At 42.4% G+C, this 20,371-nt stretch overlaps 1 protein-coding gene across 17 annotated transcripts in view; it reads left to right on the top strand.

The window, feature by feature from the left end:
- Positions 1 to 20,371, top strand: part of nbeaa (neurobeachin a) — a 361,602-nt gene that overhangs the window by 298,200 nt on the left and 43,031 nt on the right. For 9 of the 17 annotated variants that reach the window (XM_034178254.1, XM_034178240.1, XM_034178256.1 and 6 more), the window contains 3 exons: positions 11,940 to 12,094; positions 15,541 to 15,667; positions 16,882 to 17,001. In XM_034178254.1, the coding sequence (XP_034034145.1) occupies positions 11,940 to 12,094; positions 15,541 to 15,667; positions 16,882 to 17,001 (402 nt within the window). Of the gene's footprint in view, positions 1 to 11,939; positions 12,095 to 13,627; positions 13,633 to 15,540; positions 15,668 to 16,881; positions 17,002 to 20,371 lie in introns of those variants that run through there. The other 8 variants (XM_034178258.1, XM_034178257.1, XM_034178255.1 and 5 more) reach the window with 2 other exon arrangements.

Below are 20,371 nucleotides of genomic sequence, written 5' to 3' on the forward strand. Positions count from 1 at the left end.
TTTATGTGTGTTTTTTCACCTGAAAACGGGATGGATGTGTGAGAGCGGTCTCCCGATCATACCTTTAAAGTGTTATCGCGTTTGCACGCTTTAAACCCCCGTTATTAAGCGTAGAAAGAAGCTTTGACCTTTGATTTTTTTATGTTTTTTTGTGAAAAATGTTCCGGATGTGTAGAAAACGCACCCCCGATCATACCTTTAATGTTTTTCGTTTTTTGCATTGTTGTTATTAAGTAGAGAAGTGTTGAAAGTTGTTTTTAAACCATATGCCGAATAAAAGTGATGAAGGCCGGAGATGAGTTTCAGTCGGTGTTTTATTAGTAACAATATACAAAAACGTGTCTGACTGCGATGTATTTTAAAAAGTCTTGATCATAATATCCAGTCAGTTTTTAATTCGACACTTTCCTTTTATGGTGAGAAACCTTCCCAGCGTTGGAAGTCTTTTTTTTTCTTAAGTTTCTTCCTGGCCGGCGAATCGGTTAAAAGAAGGGTTTCATCCTGCGAGCTGCTCCGTCCTTTTTTAAGCTTCTGAAACTGCTCGCGGGCTTGCGGGTTTGATACGCACGCCACCGGAATGTTCCGCTCCTGTAAAATATTGAGGAACTTCACCCAGCCTGTAGGGGGGCTCGATTTCTTGAACGAGGATCCGAGATGTTTCATAAGATCTATGGCGTGAGACCCCCTCACGACTTTCCCCTTATAAATAAATTCCCCCGATGGACTCCAGCGCGTATCACCCATCGACAATTTCCTCATAATATATTCAGCGTTTCTACGCTCTCTGGAGGGGATATTCTTCAGGACCTCTGTCACAGTCTCATCCAGCTCCTCCTCCTCAGGTTGCTTAGCGACGCGAGTCTCTTGCGTGGGTGAAATGCGTGATTTGAGTTCCCCCTGTTTGATCAGGGTTAAATAGCGCTGCAGCAGAGCCTCATACTTTTTAATTTTTTCATAAGGGGAGTGAGCACGTTCCTCCAGCACGGCCCGCATTCGCGAGTCTAAATCATTTTCCGCCGTTTGATGTTATTTCCGCTCGGCAGAACGGAATGTCCGAGTTGAAGCATCTGTTGAGGAGTCAGTAAAAACATCTTTTGCGCCGCTTTGAACGCCATTATCCTCTGGGTACTATTAGACTCGTTATAACGGGCAGGGCCGCAGCGAGCAGAGGCAGGAGAAAGCCGCCCGTCTGAATCAGCGCTCCCCGCTTCTTTTTGTAACTGGTTTTTCTGTCGGCCAGAAGACGTAAAACTCTTTTTCGTTTTTTCAAGGCACGGAATTGAGAGTCGCTCAAGGCGATATTCCCCTTTAATATATTCAAAGCGATCTCGGATAAAGTTTTCAGAAGCTCCGGCCTGCAGGTCTTCAGGCTGTGGTGACGCTCCCTCGCCCCGGCTCTGATTAGCGCTTTAAGAGCGGGGTCATTCCTTTTTAAAAGAGAGCTCATATCCGTTTATCTTTCTGTAAATAAACCGCGGGCCACTCGTGCGGGAGTAATCCCGATCTCAGTCTGAACTGATCTGGACACTCCTGCATGCAATCCAGTAATAAATACCCATAAGGTACGCTCGTAGCATCATCAGGAGCCTCCAAAAAAAATTGTTTTCTGCCGGGAAACATTTGCTGAGCCAGAATGTTCATCTGTAACTTGTCTCGGGGGGTTTTAAACAGCACCATATAATTACAATTCAAACTGATGGTTCGACTGTATTTCCCTTTATGAAACACGTTCTGTGTGATCATGATGACGCTCATATTCAGGTGATGTCTGTACTGGGTGAAAATTCTTACAACTTCAGGATGATCCGTTGCTTGAAAGATGAGATCGTCCAAAATAACCAGATGGCTCTGACCTTCAGGGAAAAGGCTGTCGTCCAGAAATGAGTCAGGGAGTCCTCTTACAAATTTAATATTTTTATTCTTCAGTTCAGAATACAGAGCTTGTTCAGACGTATACAGCCATACAATGTTGTCAGGCACATATCTCATAGCGTGGCTACAATTTTCCAGAAATGTTTTCACAAACACAGTCTTTCCCGAACCACTCGGTCCAACGATGAGACAGGAGAATGGAGGCTGAAGTCTGGGGTCAATCTCCACCGTATTTCCCGAGTGAAACATGTTTCAAAATCCGAACGGTTCGGTTTCCCCGTCCTTTAAAAGACGCCGCTTGTCATACACCACCCTGAAGGATTTTTGAAATGACACGTTTGTCAAACTGAAACTGCTTTTATGACGTTTAATTCCCTGCTGCGGTGTTTTGATAGATGCAGCGAGGGCGGGGTCTTTTATATAACCCTCGACCAGGTCTTTGACGCTGTCAAAGTTTATCTTCTGGCAGCTCTCATGGGTTTGAGTGATCCCCTTCACACGCATGACCATTTTACCTCGTACGGTTTTATATGCGTAACTTTTAGGCCCCGCTGTTGCAAACTCTGTGATGACGTCACCGTTCAACTCGTCGGTGAGCTGCCCCAGATAATTACCAGTAGGCAGCGGGGTTTCACCCCGCCTACAAACATAAATCAGGCTATCGGTATCATAATACAGAATCCTGTCAGGATTTGCCACAGCCTCCATAAAACCGCACAAGGTCAAACGCACGTACGCCGTTGTAAACGCTGCGATGAAAATATTGACGGCTTTACCCGGTCGGCTGACGTACCGCGGGCCGTACCTCCATTGAACCATAGCCACCTGACTGCTGAGGAATGTTAGATATGTGACCTCGTACTCTTCAGAAAACAGATACCTGAACAGATTGTCAGCTTTTTTAACGAGCGAGGTCTGCGTCAGATTTGACCTCTGGGCGAATTTCCCCCAGAAGGAGTTGAGGCAGATCTTAGCCATCTGCCGTTTTGCCGGATTGTGACTGATTTTTTCTGGGTCTAAATGAATCTTCTGATTCAGCCAGTAGTCTTTATCAAATTCGGGAGGGAAACCGGAGGCTTCCTGCTTCTGTTTTAAGAAGGTGTTTATGTACCCCTCAAAGATTTTATCACTTTTTTCCTCAAAATGCCAGACTTCAAAAATCTTAGCTACAACGTAGCCTGTATCCAGAGCTTCGTGGAATTCCGGGGTCGTCCAAGTCCCAGACAGAGCTCTCTGCTGCTGACTGTGTGCACACTCCAGCTTGATTATTTTCATCAGCGCAGGTGCGACACAGAGTAAACACCAGTTTACCGTGAGGAGTTCTGTGTGGGAGGACGGGGAATTTTAGCCCCCGGGGCGGATACACGAGGGCTTTGATGAGCCCGAAATAAGTCCTGGGGTCTCGGAAATTTCTCTCAATAATTTCCGGATGCCCCGTGGGATATGTGAAATTTACGTTAACGTAAGGATACAGCGAGGTCACGTCGACGTAATAGACCCTCTCATCTTGCTTAGCCGTGTACCTCAGACGGGACGCGCAAGTCCGACCGCCGTATAAAGCGTCGCGAGGTTCAAGGGGCGGCGGTAACCCCCTGCGGCTGAGGAAACGGCGAACGCTCTCATCCCTCAGCCTCATTTCAAGCCACTGATGTTCCCAAATTACGCTGAGAGTGACGCCCGGCATAGCCCGCAGAAAGGCTATTTTTTTCTGACACGCTGCGTGGATCTCTCCAAATGAGGTGTTTGTGAGAGGGTTTATTTCGTGCTGTGTAAAACACGTTGCACACCCGTGGTAAAAACACCCGAGAAACTCCCACACTTTTATCCGTCCGTCAATCTGAGCATACCCATCAACATAACAACCTCCTATTTTTTTCTCGCCCCTGTTTAGAGCGTGATCGACGGCAATGTTTTGCGTCTCAGCAACCCATTCTAACCACTGCACGGCCACGTCCGAATATTTTTTATGCCTCGTTGTATAATTGTCGGCGGAGGGGATCGCCAGCGTTTTTGGAGCGAGAAAGTTAGTTTGGAAGACTTTCATACACGCCGAGGCGATTGTAACGCAGCTAAAAGGATCCACGCGTGTTTCAGCAATGAATTCAGCCATAAATTTGGAGCAGGCTGCAGCCAGGATTTTTGTATTGTTATCACAATACATAACGGCCTCGGCTTTAAAATCGAAAATTGCGGGCGGTTTTTGCACACGTACCACGCGTTAAATTCCTCTCTTTCTCCCTCTGACATATTTGCGACCCCGTAAGCCGCAGAATCAGGGTACGGCCCGACATAGTTCAGATTTTTTTCTGAACTGAACAGGTGCGGAAAGTAACCTTTGCAGACGATTTCGTCTTTCAGCCGGATTCCCAGGGCTTTAGGCATCTGAGATAAGCGCATTGTAAGGAAAGATAACAAATCTATATATTTCTGTTTAAAGGCGGCGTCTGTCATGAGTAATAGTTTACACCCGGTCATAATCACAGCGGTGGTTACGCCCTGCTGGACTAAATACTTTAGAAGCAGATAGCCGTCAAAACCTTTTGAGTTGTGAGTGATGAACATGTATTCTTTGAATTTTCTCGTTCTAAAATGTTTAAAGAAGCGGGCTACGCAGTCTGTCCCCCATGCGCTGTTACAGCGCTGACGTAAAACGGCACGTGTTCCCCGTTATTATCGACATACGTTTCAAAGTCATAAAAAACGTATTTCTCTGAATGCATCTCTTCAGCTTTGACCGGCGTCATATAGCAGAGGTGACTCTCGCCTGGCTCCTGGAGAGCCTCGCCGCATATATGACACCTCTTCTGCTTACACACTTCCGGAGTGCTGTTTTTAGAAAATGCTATGTAATACTTGCGTCTACATCGAGGGCATTTTTTTCTGTTATCACACACATTAACGAACTTACCGGCGGAAGGACGATACTTCGGCTGTTTATGCAGGCTGTAACAGGCGGGCGAGCGACACTTCTTGTTACATTCGCTGCAGAATACCGGGTTATTTCTCTCGTAACACTGCGTGGATTCACAAATTTTACAATATGACGGACAATTATGGGAGGCGGGGTTATTGTAGCCCTCAAAGCAAAACTCACATATCTCACTCCCAAAAATCTCTTTAAATCGGTGATTCGGTAAAAATGATTATTAAACAGAAAAACGAAAAGAGTTTTCTGCTGCGCCGGTATTCCTGTTTGAAATTTTGTCAGCTTTCTCTCCCCTTCAGCTCTGAAAAACACCACTATTTTACAACCCAGAACGTTTTCAAATTTTCCCACCTGCTCTAAAGATACCGGCGTAGCAGCCGTTAATCCGACGCTAATTTGTAACGCCGCGCTGCTCCGCCTCGTGTGTAGTCAGATGAGGATTCAATAATTGAACGAGGCTTATCACGAAACATAAACTGTTCTCAGGATTATACACGATATTAAGGCATTTGGATTTTTTCCTCAGAACCTCATGATGGAGGAGGTCATCTATTCTGCGTTTCCCCGCGCCGTTCTGGTTGCGGATGACTTGGACCACTAATTCCAGAGACTCGTCGGATAAAACGTTGGAATTCGATTGTATCAATCGTTCTAGCAGATTTTGGAAGCCCGTCACATCGCCCGCGTCGTTATATGAGCTGATCAAAGCGGCCTCGTTGTAGACTGAGTCCCCACGAATCTCCATTTGGATAAAGTCCCCGGCCCTGGCGTGTGTTAAAGCCTTTTCGACCGAGTTCTGAAGAGTCCCAATGACGTTACAATAAAATTCCGCATAGTCGGGAATTTCGTCGACGCGCTGGAAATTTAGAGGCTGCCTGATTTTGATATTGTTAAAAGCCGGTCTCCTGATGACGTTAGCAGCTCCACCGCCCGTCATGGGAGAGTGTCGGCTGGACCCCGTTCGTGCATCATCCCCACTTTCCATCAAAACAGAGATTGCCGTGTTTATCGGGGTTAAACGAGCTCTGTTTAAAATATCTTCTCCATGCGCATTGCGCGGGGAGGGACTTCTTAAAGGTGAAAAACGCGATTTAATTCATCCACCGCGGATTGGACGTGAGGATTAACTTCACACGCGAGGAGGTTTACGGTGTTATTTAGAGGAGTCAGACGTACCTGGTTCAACGCCGCGGGACCGGACTCGTCTGGAGGCGGGGTATGCGGGGGGTCAGGGGGCTCTTCAGTATCAGACTGGACCGTCGAATTTATCGCGTTAATCACAGAAATGATGTAGGGGTTAATTTCTTCCGATTCTCGTTCAGCCGCCAAATTGTTAAGAGCATCAGTTAGAGGTGTTAAACGAACACGGCTTAAAAGTCTCTCTCCGAACTCGATGTTATTTCGAGGCAGTGAATTTAACGCCTCGGGTAATGGGCCATCTGTTCCAGGAGCGCTCCCCGCTGAGTCGATTATTGAAGCGTTTAAATCCAGTACACGTCCGAAGTTATTTTCCCGACCTGAATTCTCTTCTTCCATCTTTTAAAATCCGTACCAGGATGAATCTACCTCAAGAAAATCAATTCATATACCTCTTCAAAATGAATTCTCCCGTTCCATCGGAATAAGAAAAAAACAGAATACACATTTTCAAAAAAGTTGCGAGATGGGATTAATCCAGCTAAGAATACCTTCGAGCCTTGCGTCTCGGTGGAAAATAGACGGTCTCCCTCCACCGCGTGCTGAAAAAAAAGAGAAAAACGTTAGTTATTAAATATTTAAAATAAATAAATACATAAACTCCGACTCCTTACCGTATAAATCCGTGGATCGTTTTACGGTTCTCTGCCGCTGACCCGCTTCTCCATGGGCTGTAACAGAAAAAATCGGGTTATTCCAGAGTTTTAACCGTGATTTAATTTCGGTCGGTGTACTTACATCTGCGTGGTGAAGTCGGGGCTTCCAGCCTTCGAACTTCTTTAGGGGGGCTCTGACTTGATTTCTAGAATTAAAATAAATAAATAAATAAAAAGCAGCACCCTCGCAAGCAGATATTCTGTAATATTTCAAATATATTACCGAGGCCGGGTCCAAATGCACTCTGGAGCGTCTGCGTGGTTTTGTCTAAAAAAGACAGTTTCAGACCGCGTGCATCATTTAAAAACAGTCATTTGTATCAAAAAAGATTACTTAAATCACTTACCCTGAAAGCTGATGTGGTTTTCGCACACTGCTCGAAGACGAGAAAACTTAATTAAACTACATGGTTTTTCAGGACCAGGGGATTTTTTTTTTTTTTTTACCGCAAATTAATTCTATTTTATACCCATCGCGGGGTCCAGGCGCCTTCACTCTTCACCGGTCATAGTGGAAATGAGCGGTGACTCCTTCCCACAGGGGGACGTGACTGAGAAGAAACTTTGTTTTTTCCGCCTTCATCACCTCGGGCGGCATTTCCGATCAGCGGGTGTCCCGCAGCCCCTGATCGATCACGTCCCTCCAGGCCAGACACCTTGTAAAAAGACCCGTAGAATAAGCTTTGTTTTTCCGTCTTCAAACAAACCCAGCGAATGACCCCGTCATCAGGAAATCGGATGTAATAAAACATTCAAGCTTCAACCAAAGATTCAAGTTTCTCTACTATGTTATAAAAGACCATCCGGCGTGACACCCCCGCTGCGCAGGTCACACGCACACACACGCACACAGCTAGCGTCTGCAACAGGTATTACAGCCGTGGGGTCATGTTTCCGTGAGTAGCTCTATGCGTGGGTATTTGACTGAATTAAAGAATTAAAAAACAGAAAAGGAGACATTAATTTAAGAATTAAAAAATATTAAAGGGGTATTAAAATATTCGTGTTTAATCACTAATTGAAGAAAACCTCCCATAATTGTGCAAAAGATACGGTATGTTTTAATCCTTCTTTAATTGAGGCATTAAAAACCATAAAAGGACGCGCTTTAATTTAAGAATTAAAAAATATTAAAGGGGTATTAAATATTACACACTGATTTATGTTTAATTATTTCAGAATTAGTTAATTCTTTAATACATTAAAAAAGATCTAGGTATTTTTTTAATCATTCTTTAATTCATGAAATAAAAGGACATTAAAATATTAGACCCAGGTGGGAGGGGAGGTAGGGCTTTGAGGCGGAGCTTGGGGTGGGGTTAGGGGAGGTGCTAGGGGCGGGGTTAGGGGTGGAGCTTGGGGGCAGGGTTAGGGGAGGAGCTAAGGGTGGAGCTTGGGGGCGGGGCTAGGGAAGGATCCAGGGCGGGACTAGGGGAGGAGCCAGGGGCGGGGCTTGGAGGCGGGACTAGGGGAGGGGTTAGGGGCGTGTTAGGGGCGGGACATAGTGATGTAATCGATTCCGATTGGCTGTGATGTCATAAGGGGGCGGGACTTAGTGACGTAGTCGATTCTGATTGGCTGACAGGGCCATAAATCAGTTTTTGACATAAGGTCTCTCAGTTTTCTCTCTGGCCTCTCTTCATTGGCTTCCTGTTAATTCTAGAATAGAATTTAAAATTCTTCTTCTTACTTATAAGGTTTTGAATATCAGGTCCCATCTTATCTTAAGGACCTCATAGTACCATATCACCCCAATAGAGCGCTTCGCTCTCAGACTGCAGGCTTACTTGTAGTTCCTAGGGTTTTTAAAAGTAGAATGGGAGGCAGAGCCTTCAGCTTTCAGGCTCCTCTCCTGTGGAACCAGCTCCTAGTTCGGATCAGGGAGACAGACACCCTCTCTACTTTTAAGATTAGGCTTAAAACTTTCCTTTTTGCTAAAGCTTATAGTTAGGGCTGGATCAGGTGACCCTGAACCATCCCTTAGTTATGCTGCTGGGGGGTTCCCATGATGCACTGAGTGTTTCTTTCTCTTTTTGCTCTGTATGCACCACTCTGCTTTTAATCATTGGTGATTGATCTCTGCTCTCTTCCACAGCATGTCTTTTTCCTGATTCTCTCCCCTCAGCCCCAACCAGTCCCAGCAGAAGACTGCCCCTCCCTGAGCCTAGTTCTGCTGGAGGTTTCTTCCTGTTAAAAGGGAGTTTTTCCTTCCCACTGTTGCCAAGTGCTTGCTCACAGGGGGTCGTTTTGACCGTTGGGGTTTTTCTGTAATTATTGTATGGCTTTTGCCTTACAATATAACGCGCCTTGGGGCAACTGTTTGTTGTGATTTGGCGCTATATAAATAAAATTGATTTGATTTGGTTTGAAATCTGTGAAAGTTGAGCTAGTTTGCCATGAGGCATTTGGGGGACTAAATCCTAAATTTAATCTGATTTCTGGCATTAAAATCCGCTGTTCCTCTTCACCATGAAGCTTTGGCTGCTGATTAGGGATGGGTGTTGAATACCGGCTCCTTTTAAGAATTGTTAAGATGAAAAAACACTGAGAGTGGGTGCAAGTGATTGCATCAGCATACACAGCGCAGCTCATCTGATTGATTATAAATGAGATGTTAAATCTATGGAACAACATACTTTTACAGGTGCTCATAAGAAGGAATGAACATGCAACTGTTTTACCAAGCTATTACACTATAAACATTACAAATAATTACCTTTTAGGCTGTTCCAAATATGTTCTTCACCTCATGCAGCACAGGAAAAAGAGAGAAAGAAAAGCGGCAGCTCAAATGGTCCTCTGTGATTCCTGAAGTGATTAGAGGTGTTTTCAACAGCCAAACTCTGACAGAAAATGTTTAATCCGCTATGAAATAATTATTTTAATATACAGCATCCAGCATGCAAAGCAGATGGGATTGTCACGACGAAATGCGCAAGAGGGTGGAGCCAAAATAACCTGTCCAAAATAGCCTGTCCTGTCCTCGTAGCTGCCAGGTACTCAGATAATGGTCTTCTAACAGCCTCGTCCTCACCACTAACGTCCTCGTTTGTCCTCATAGTAGCCCGTACACAAACTGCCCTGCGCTGTTTTTGCTAAATTTTGAACTTCCTGAAATTAGCACTACGCTCAGCGATGAGCCTTGTGAGCCAAATATTCTGCCTCTAAAAGCTACTATTCTCCCACGTTTGTTGAATAACTGGACTCGCGCAAAAAAAGAAAAATGCTACATAGCTCATTATTCATTTTTCCTTATTTGGTGGAACCAGGGCTTATGGAGTTGCATTTGTCTCATTAATATCGAAAAGGAAATGCTTTTTTTTGTTTCTATTTATGTCCAGAGATCTAGGATCCATCATGTACATCAAGGATTCCATTGAAGTTGGGACGTTGTGTAAAGTGTAAATAAAAACAGAATACAATGATTTGCAAATCCTCTTCAGCCGATATTCAATTGAATACACCACAAAGACAAGATATTTAATGTTCAAACTAATAAACTTTATGGTTTTTGTGCAAATATTTGCTCATTTTGAAGTGGATGCCTGCAACACATTTCAAAAAACCTGGGACAGTGGTATGTTTACCACTGTGTTACATCACCTTTCCTTCTAACAACACTCAATAAGCGTTTGGGAACTGAGGACACGAATTGTTGAAGCTTTGTAGGTGGAATTCTTTCCCATTCTTCCTTGATGTACAACTTCAGTTGTTCAACAGTCCGGGGTCTCTGTTGTCATATTTTGAGCTTCATAATGTGCCACACATTTTCAATGGGCGACAGGTCTTGACTGCAGGCAGGCCAGTCTAGTACCTGCACTCTTTTACTATGAAGCCACGCTGTTGTAACACATGCAGAATGTGGCTTGGCATTGTCTTGCTGAAATAAGCAGGGACGTCCCTGAAAAAGACGTTGCTTGGATGGCAGCATGTGTTGCTCCAAAACCTGGATGTACCTTTCAACATTGATGGTGCCATCACAGATGTGTAAGTTTTGGAACTTTGCACTGGATGGTCTTTTTCCTCTTTTGTCTGGAGGACACGACGTCCATGATTTCCAAAAACAATTTGAAATGTGGAGTCATCAGACCACAGCACACTTTTCCACTTTGCGTCTGGCCATTTCAAATGAGCTCAGGCCCAGAGAAGGCGGCGGCGTTACTGGATGTTGATGTATGGCTTTCGCTTTGCATGGTAGAGTTTTAACTTGCACTTGTAGATGTAGCGACGAACTGTGTTAACTGACAATGGTTTTCTGAAGTGTTCCTGAGCCCACGCGGTAAGATCCTTTACACAATGATGTCGGTTTTTAATGCAGTGTCGCCTGAGGGATTGAAGGTCACAGGCATTCAGTGTTGGTTTTCGGCCTTGCCGCTTAATGTGTAGAAAGTTCTCCAGATTCTCTGAATCTTCAAATTATATTATGGACTGTGGATGATGGAATCCCTAAATTCCTTGCAATTGAACGTTGAGAAACATTGTTCTTAAACTGTTGGACTACTTTTTCACGCAGTTGTTCACAAAGTGGTGGTCCTTGCCCCATCTTTGCTTGTGAATGGCTGAGCCTTTTGGGGATGCTCCTTTTATACTCAATCATGACACTCACCTGATTCCAAACAGGTGTTCTTTGAGCATTCATCAACTTTCCCAGTCTTTTGTTGCCCTGTCCCAAATTTTTTGAAACGTGTTGCAGGCATCCATTTCAAAATGAGCATATATTTGCACAAAAACAAAGTTCATCAGTTTGAACATTAAATATCTTGTCTTTGTGGTGTATTGAATTGAATATAGGTTGAAGAGGATTTGCAAATCATTATATTCTGTTTTTATTTACATTTTACACAATGTCCCAACTTCATTGGAATTGGGGTTATATTTACTTTAAGACTCAATAAAATGTTGACACAGAAGACCTGTAAAGCCTACTTTTAGTACACAGAAAATTCACAAGAGGTATTGATAAAGAAACAGTAAGCAGAATCAAAAATGGCATCAATATCGATCAAAACCCATCCCTACTGCAGAAAGACACCAAGAGCAGACTAGCCAAGGCAAGATTGCAACCTATTTGGAAGTCAAAACAGCACAGCCAACAGACAAAGTTAAGAATATATAAGAGCAAAATCAAATCCATCTTGATGTATGGCAGTGAATCTTGAAGAGGTACCAAATCTGACATGAGCTTAATGCACCCCCCCAACGCGCACGCACACACACACACACACACACACAAAAAGAAGCCCGTGTTTTTTGGATTGTCTGACGTCTGTGTGTCTCATGCCTTTCAGGAGTGTTGTCGTTCCGGTCAAGAAGCCACCACCTGGCAGTTTGTCTGTTAACACGGTTGGGACACCCACTACCAGTGGAGCAGCCACTGCTGGTAGCACTCCAAATATCTTTGCCGCTGCTACGGCAACACCCAAGAGCATGATCAACACAACAGGTGAGCGCTGGCACAGTCCACACATCTTCTTCAAACCTATAGACAGGTGAAGACATTAAAGGTTTTTACCCACTAGCTTGAAGGGCCAGTAAATTAGAGATTTTCTAGCTGTTTAAGCCTTCAGATTTAGTGGCCCACTTCTGGAGTTGATTGGGCAACCTTTGAACAGTTTGTGAAAATTCTTCTCACCTTCTCATTGAACATTGTGAAGGAAGACAGCACATATTCTTTCTGTCAATTAGAACAGAATCATAAACCTGACAGCGTTATAACTGTATGGTAAAATTTCACAAACAAAATTGGCATGCTTGTAACTGGAAATGACTATAGGGTTGTGTTCGAAGCAGCCAGACAGCACCAAGATCAGGAAGAAATTACTTTTATTGGGAAACCAAATATGCTTTTTCCTGGTCCTGTTTGAGCAGGCCAATAGCAGTATCACAAACTTTGGTTTCATTGTTGGACCACTGAGCAAATGAATTATGAATTTTAGTAGCCCAAATTGAACCCAAACCCAAAACAACAGGCACAGCGTTAAATGAAAACACTGACAATTTTCAACCTAGGCTCTATTTTTAAATTTTTTCGGGGGTCATCTTTTCATTTGGGACAAAAATTTATTTCATCTGTGCATTATTGATTTAAAGTGGAAACACCTTCATGGGCAAACCAGCTATTGGACCGGGCAAATACAAACAGGTGAAAATCTCATTTGAAGTGTCCAGTAGCACGGTGAGGTTTGTCAATAAGGAGCGGAGTCTTACAGCTCTCTGTTCATGCGATTTCTGGCTTTAAGGTACTGTTTAATTTCAATTTATTTTCATTTATATAGCTCCAAATCCCAACAAAGTTGCCTCAAGGTGCTTCACACAAGTAAGGTCTAACCTTACCAACCCCCAGAGCAAGCACATAGGCAACAGTGGTAAAGAAAAACTCACTCTGAGGACTAACCTTACCAACCCCCAGAGCAAGCACATAGGCAACAGTGGTAAAGAAAAACTCACTCTGAGGAAAGTAGAGAAGCTTGGATCTTTGACTGGACTGGGTTGCTTGACATGAGGACGTTTTGCTTCTAATCGCAGAAGCTTCCTCAGCTAAAATTCTTGCTCTGGTAGTCTGACTTCTGTCTTGACTCTTGTAGAGAAGAATAACAGAAGCCACAAAAGCTGGAGTTTTAAACCTAACCAGACCCCTCCTACCGAGAGGCTGACTGCTATTGGCTAGTGACTAAACAACTGCTCTAATTAGCACCTATTGTGCTCTAGTTAGCACCCTCTTAATGACAGGGCAGCTGTCCCTCCTGACGATGTGACTGCTGCTTCTCCTGACAATGTGAATGACTCATTACCATGAACAAAAGACTGAAACCACTTTGACCTGAGTACCCCATTGTGAACAGGGGACAAAGCGTGTCTCAGACCCCCTCCTCAGTTAAGACTGGGTTTCAGTTGTTTCACATACAATGCCTCCTTCACTCCCCTCTCAAACCATTTCTTTTCTCTGGCTAAGATTTTAACTTCCTTGTCCTCAGACGTGTGGTTAGTGTCTTTAAGTTGGAGATGAACTGCAGACTGAGGTCCACCGGCGCCCTCTCTGCAGTGCTGGTATAGCCTTTTGTGCAACGGCTGCTTAGTCTCACCTATGTAGTGTTCGTTACAGTTTTCCTGACATCTGGCAGAATACACTACATTGCTCTGTTTGTAACTAGGGATCCTGTCCTTAGGGTGAACTAATTTCTGCCTCAAGGAAAGTGTTAACAGGTTTAAAGTAAAGTGGGATTTTGTGCTGTCTGAAGATCCTCTGTAGTTTTTCCCCTACTCCTGCTAAATAAGGGAGATACACTCCTCTTCTTCTTGGCTCCGTCTCCTGTCTGTCTGGTCTCTTTGTTCTTTGGGACTTCTGCACTTTATCCAGGGACCATCGTGGGTACCCACATACTGTGAGGGCTTTCTGGACATGTAGTTTTTCTTTAGCCTTTCCCTCTGTAGTTGTGGGCACCTGTAGGGCTCTGTGTTGAAGAGTCCTGATAACCCCGGCCTACTTCTGTTGTTCTTCTCTACAAGAGTCAAGACAGAAGTCAGACTACCAGAGCAAGAATTTTAGCTGAGGAAGCTTCTGCGATTAGAAGCGAAACGTCCTTGCGTCAAGCAACCCAGTCCAGTCGAAGATTCAAGCTTCTCTACTATGGAAACCACTTGGACAACTGAGAGCCTTCACAGAAATCACTCTGAGGAAGAAACCTCAAGCAGACCAGACTCAAAGGGGTGACCCTCTGCTTGGGCCATGCTACCAGCACAAATGACAAAACAATTCATAAAACTGTTAACTGTTACGAACATACAGAATTTTACACAGTTTAGTGCCCTCGTATTTGCCTGATCTACTGCACCTTATGTACTGGCTTGTGCTCTGCATTCTTGGAACAAGGGCTGTGTGTTCTGAGAGTGAAGAAGAAATCAGCTTGCCACAGAACCTTTTATCGCGCACCTTTTTTTGTGGATCAGTTTGACCATTTAGATAAGGCAGCCTGATTATGTGGATTCCTTTATGTCCATGTTAAAAACTCACCTGTTTTCTTCATACAGTTGAGGTGGATGTAGGTGTGTAGACATTTTTTGAATACTTTGTTAGTTTCCTGTTGTTTTTGTATTTGTTTTAATGTGTTAACTGTTTTAATTCTTAATTATTTTGTTGTTGTTGTTTGTTGTTGGGTGCTCACCCCAGTGTGCCTGCTGATGTTGTGCCTTGCGCTTATGAAGCACCTCGTGGTGACTTGTATTGAGTTGGCGCTGTATAAATAAAACTGAATACACAATAAAACAGAATTGACTTGTTTCTGATAGAAATGTTCAATAATAAAACTAGCCAACAGTGTGCTCATTAAATATTTTTGTCAAGAGTGAAGAGATGACTCCCAAAATATTTATTTAAAAAAAAAAATAGAGCAGTGGTTGAAAAATTCTTTAATATCTACTCCTGCATGTCTTTTTTGACTTTGTAACAGTCAAATCTGTGTCCTTGTGAGTGTTTGTCTATGTATTTGCACAACATTGACTTGGTGGCAACAGAGAGACGCCTGCGCTACACCAAGATGTTTGCCCAAACATCCTGCAACCATTCAAAAGCTGCTCAGTGAAGCCAGATGGATTTATTTTTTTCCACCTGCTTGTGTCAGAACGTCTCTGTGCTCTGATCTGTTGCTGGTTGACAACCAGAACAAACTGGAAGAATAACAAACTAAACAAATAACAGGTGCAGATGGTTTGTTTTAGCTTATTTCTGGCCAAAATAAATCGTTTGGTGGATCCAGACAATTCTAGAAAAGCATTAAAATTCTTCACGCAAGATTCGTGTTATGGTTAGATGGGAACTCTGAGTGCATTTTCTCCACCAACACAGACCTGAATCAAGAAGCTTTTTTCCTCTCCTCTTTTTTTCCTATCCAGGTGCCGCAGACTCCGCCTCTTCTTCCTCCTCCTCATCTTCTTCATTTGTCAACGGTGCCACCAGTAAGAATCTGCCAGCTGTGCAGACAGTGGCACCAATGCCAGAAGACACCATGGAGAACATGAGGTCAGAGTTCTCTCACACTCAGTAAATCGTTAAGCGCTTCAACCATTCACTTTCTGTTTCCGTTCTTGTTTTTCATTTGTTTTTGTTTTTTTTTGTGTGTTTTTGTTTTTCTGTTGATTTCTTTGTTTTCTGGGATCCCTGTCTGATTTTTACATCGCACATTTAAAAAAAAATTATGTCGAAAGATTATCATCAACAATTTACTTTCACAATTGCTACAAAAAAAAAACAGTAATATGCAGTGATGAAAATGTTCATTAAATAACCAGATTTCCTATTTGAGTGTTATAGATGTTACGTTGATGTGACTTATTTGTTTGGACCCTATTGAAAAAACTTTGTTTGCGTTAGCATGTGCGTACGCATTGGCAGCAGTTAATGCTAACAGTCTCATTAACCACAGGTAACCCTAACTTCAGCCATCGTTAGCATCAATAATTGTCTTAACGTTTTTGTCAGTGGTACATTTCAAACCTGGAAATTTGGTCATTTTCAGAAAACTTTCATCACTAACGATTTTATTTTTTTGGAAGATGAGCTAACAAGATACACTTGTGTATTGCAACAATGCAAAAACAGAATCGGAACACATACGCAAAAACCGTCATATTTCAGGCATTCTGAGATAACTGCTAAACTTTTTAAATGACACACCATGTTAATATGAACTGAAATGCTGAATTAAATGTTTAACAGCCTGCCTGACCAAAAACTTTATGGGTGGCAAACACTCATTCCACCTTGGAATAAATCATTGATGCTAAATTTATTATTGGCCTGAAAACAATAAGTTTAGCCAACTTTATTTCAGCCAATAAAGGTAGTCCTACGATACACACATTATCACATGCACCTCACTCAGTTATGTAAATGTCAAGTGTATAAAAAAAATGTTGTTTACTTGGTTACCTATGTTTAATTTTTTATCAATGTCAGCTATTGTAATTTAGTTAAGAAATCAATTTGAAAATTTATTGTGACTATAGATTTTGTGTATTTTCTCTGTAGGCATTTTATGATTTTCTGTATATATAAAAAATAATTAAAACATTTAAGGTAATTACTTGGTTCCTACTGTTACTGACTTTCTGTGTGCTCTTTCCTTAAATAGTCTGTAAGGTGCACACAGTTGTGCGCACATGCGAGTGACTGAATGCATGTGTGTGTTTGTGTGCCTGTCTATATATATGTGTGTGTGTGGTTTGTGTTTGCAGTGCCTATTGTGAGGTGGCGCAGTGCGCGCTGCGCAGCAGTCAGACGCCCCCTGAGCTCAAGTCTTTTAGCTCTCTGGCAGGCTTCCAGACAGCTCCCCGAGATGCAGGACAGTGTTTTAGGCAAGGAGATACTCGTCCTGTCCCTTCTCTGCCCCCACTTCTACTACACAACCCCTCCCACGTCAAACCACCACTAAGTGTTGCCAGTAAGCCATGTGAGAAAGGACAGACATCTTCAGTAGATAAAATCACATTTGGCTCATAGAATTTGCTGCACTGTCATTTCTGGCATTTTATGGACATTTTCTCACACAAACCCCCAACTCCTATCTGCAAATAACACATAGTACTTCTTTGCTTAGACTAACGTACGTGGGGCTGTTTTAACCTGTGATGAAACTCTAACAACACCGGACTCATCTGATGTTCTGAGTAGGTTAAAGGATGAGTTAGGACACGTGCTTGAACACATTAACGCATTGTCAGCAGTCATCACACCTCTTAATGCTCTTCGACCCTTTAACAATTGTGTCAAATGAAGGTTATCTCTTTTTCCACAAATGTCAATGACAGCTACTGTAATTGTCCAAAGGTTCTCAAGCTACTTTTTTCAGACCCTTGAAATTCCATAGTGTGGTTATAAATGTGTTCTTCCATTTTAAATGTATTTATATAATATATTGTTGGTGATATACCGTGCTGCACATGGTAAATCATCCCATGCCACATCCATGGTACACAGACTGACCAGAGTTAAAGGTTCCAGTCCATTTCTAGGTACATGAAGTACATATGAAATACAGTGTTTGCTCTCAGAAATATCATCATATCTGCCTAGATTTTATTATGAAACTGTTTTTCTTCTGTATACCACTGGAGAAATCTTGCATCGTGAATGATCAATGAACATAATTGTAGCGCATCATCTGGTGGCAGTGCTGCATTCCTATCACTTGGATGAGGTGAGCAGTGTCAGATATGTTAGATTTGAATCATGGCATAGAGTTTGATAAGTGATTAAAAAACATATGAATCGTAAATGTCGGATGTAATCTGCCGCATTCCCTTGGCGCTAGTTTTGGTTTGCGATTTTGTGGTGTGCTGCTCGTGGGTACACTGGTTGAGCAGTTTCAGGAGCTGTCATTTTTTGGGGGGGTAGTTCATTGAATTCACCATACTGTTTATAAAAAAACATTCCGTTCTTTATCATTAGCATTACGCTCATTCCTACTTGTACCATTTCCTTGCTCAGCTAAGCCTGTTTAAGTAATATAAGTGATATAAGAGGACATTTTGATTCTTATTCATTAACCTATTGTGATACTGCCTGCTGTATCGAAAATCACAAGTAGTAAAAATATCAAAAGCCAACATGCTTTGATCACATACTAGTACGTTCAGTGGTTGGACAGCAACATCTGAACGTTTATGCCGCTTCTGCTCCGTCTTCAATGCACACATTCATATTCCCCTCCACGCACCGGTCTAGTTTTATCCCTCCTGAAATTGAATCTTTTTTTTAATTATTATGCTTAATGTTTGATCTCAGATTTTTCTGCTTTTACACAGAGATTCCAATCTGTATTTTACAATCACTGGCATCCCTCCTCCTTCTTATTTGCAAGGTTTAGCGCAGATGCAAGATCATACCTCCACTCATGTGGTTTTAATACCATAATTCGGGGTGGTTTGTTGGAAAACCTTTGTAAAAGGTTTAAATCAATAGCACACACTGACCACAGCGTTTCGCTGTCTAGTCATTTTCACTCTGCTGCAACGAAATCACCCACCAGTCACCTCAGAAATAACAGTCTGCACTGTATTGTAATTTTAACTGACATTGTAGCATAACAGAGCTGCTCAGTCCACAGTCAAGCAAAAGCTGTGTATTTCAGGAGGTACGGACAAAATAATAACGAGCTTTCGGAAGTAATAGCAAAGCCATCTCTACAATAAATAAATTAATAAATAGAATAGTGTGCAGTCCAGTATAGGTCTGGTATGAAAAAATATTCCATATAGCCTATGCACTAACTTCCATGTTGCCTTTGCAACAACGATGAGCGGAGCTATGTGCCGCAGAGCTACTGCACACCGTTGCAAACAGTCACTGCCCGCTCCAGTCAATGAAATCGCTCTGCTCCAAAACAGAAAACAATCTGCATTATATTTTAATTTTAGCTGTGATTTGTAACCTAGCATCAAAATGACTGAGAAGACAAATTCACATTAAGCATTAGCTATTTATTTCATTAGCTATTTATTTGAGGGGAGGTGATGGTCTAGTGGTTAAGGTGTTGGGCTTGAGACCAGAAGATCCTAGGTTCAAATCCCAGCCTGACTGGAAAATCACTAAGGGCCCTTGGGCAAGGTCTTTAATCCCCTAGTTGGTCCCGGTGTGTAGTGAGCACCTTGTATGGCAGCACCCTCACATCGGGATGAATGTGAGGCATTATTTGTAAAGAGCTTTGAGCTTCTGATGCAGATGGAAAAACGCTATATAAATGCAGTCCATGTACCATTTATTTCAAGATGCACTAACAAAATGAAAACCACAATCATCTGTAAAAGTAAAGTAAAATATATATATTATCTCCAGTCAGATTACATTGGACTGTTCACTTTTGTGGATCACGATTTATCCCATCATCATGTGACAGAAGGTTGCTAAAGAAGGAAAAACAGCTGAATTTATCCCTTTAAATAAATAACAATGTAGAAACTTTGGTGACACGGCTGTGTTTCACTGTGACCTTATTTGCATATTTTAGTCTTTTTTCTGTATTTTCTGTGATTAGCATGGTGCCCACCAAAGCCTGCGTGTAAATTAATTCCCAGAAAATCAATCTGATTTGAGCATAATTAGGGGTTCGAGCGTAATGAGACCTAACACAAAAATAAGTCAGCCCAAACAGACGGGAATGCAAACACCAACAGCGTACACTAAAACCTTGTTGTTTGTTCACTGAGTGCTTTGAGTTGTTTTTTGTTTGTTTGTTTTTCATGCAGATCTGAGTTCACACTGTGTTTCTAATTTAAAAAATCAACATTTTGAATAACACTTTTTCTCATGGACCCCATCATTAAACTTTAGAGGGAGTCTGTTTGGATCCATTTGAGAAAACTCAGATGTAATTTCCAATTAGAAGAACCCCCACCGGTACAGGAAGGCTGAGGTACAGTTGTGGGAAAATGGGAGAAGTGTCATCCAATAAGAAAAAACTTGTTTTTAATTTTTACACCATATGTTTTGGAATTCTGGTAGGATTGCAATGCAAATTAAAAGTGCGCTGGCCAACACAAAGTGAAACCATTCTCCAACTTTGAAGGTCTATCCCCATATCACAACAACATGTCAGTGGGTTAACAGTGTATACAAAACTGTCACAAACGGATAAATAATATTGGACATGTGAAGTCACAAACATGGGTCAGTAAACCTGGACATCAGAACAACCTAACGTACAAAATAAACGATGCCACAGAAAAT

This window comes from Thalassophryne amazonica, chromosome 9, assembly GCF_902500255.1.
Source record: "Thalassophryne amazonica chromosome 9, fThaAma1.1, whole genome shotgun sequence".
Taxonomy (NCBI): domain Eukaryota; kingdom Metazoa; phylum Chordata; class Actinopteri; order Batrachoidiformes; family Batrachoididae; genus Thalassophryne; species Thalassophryne amazonica.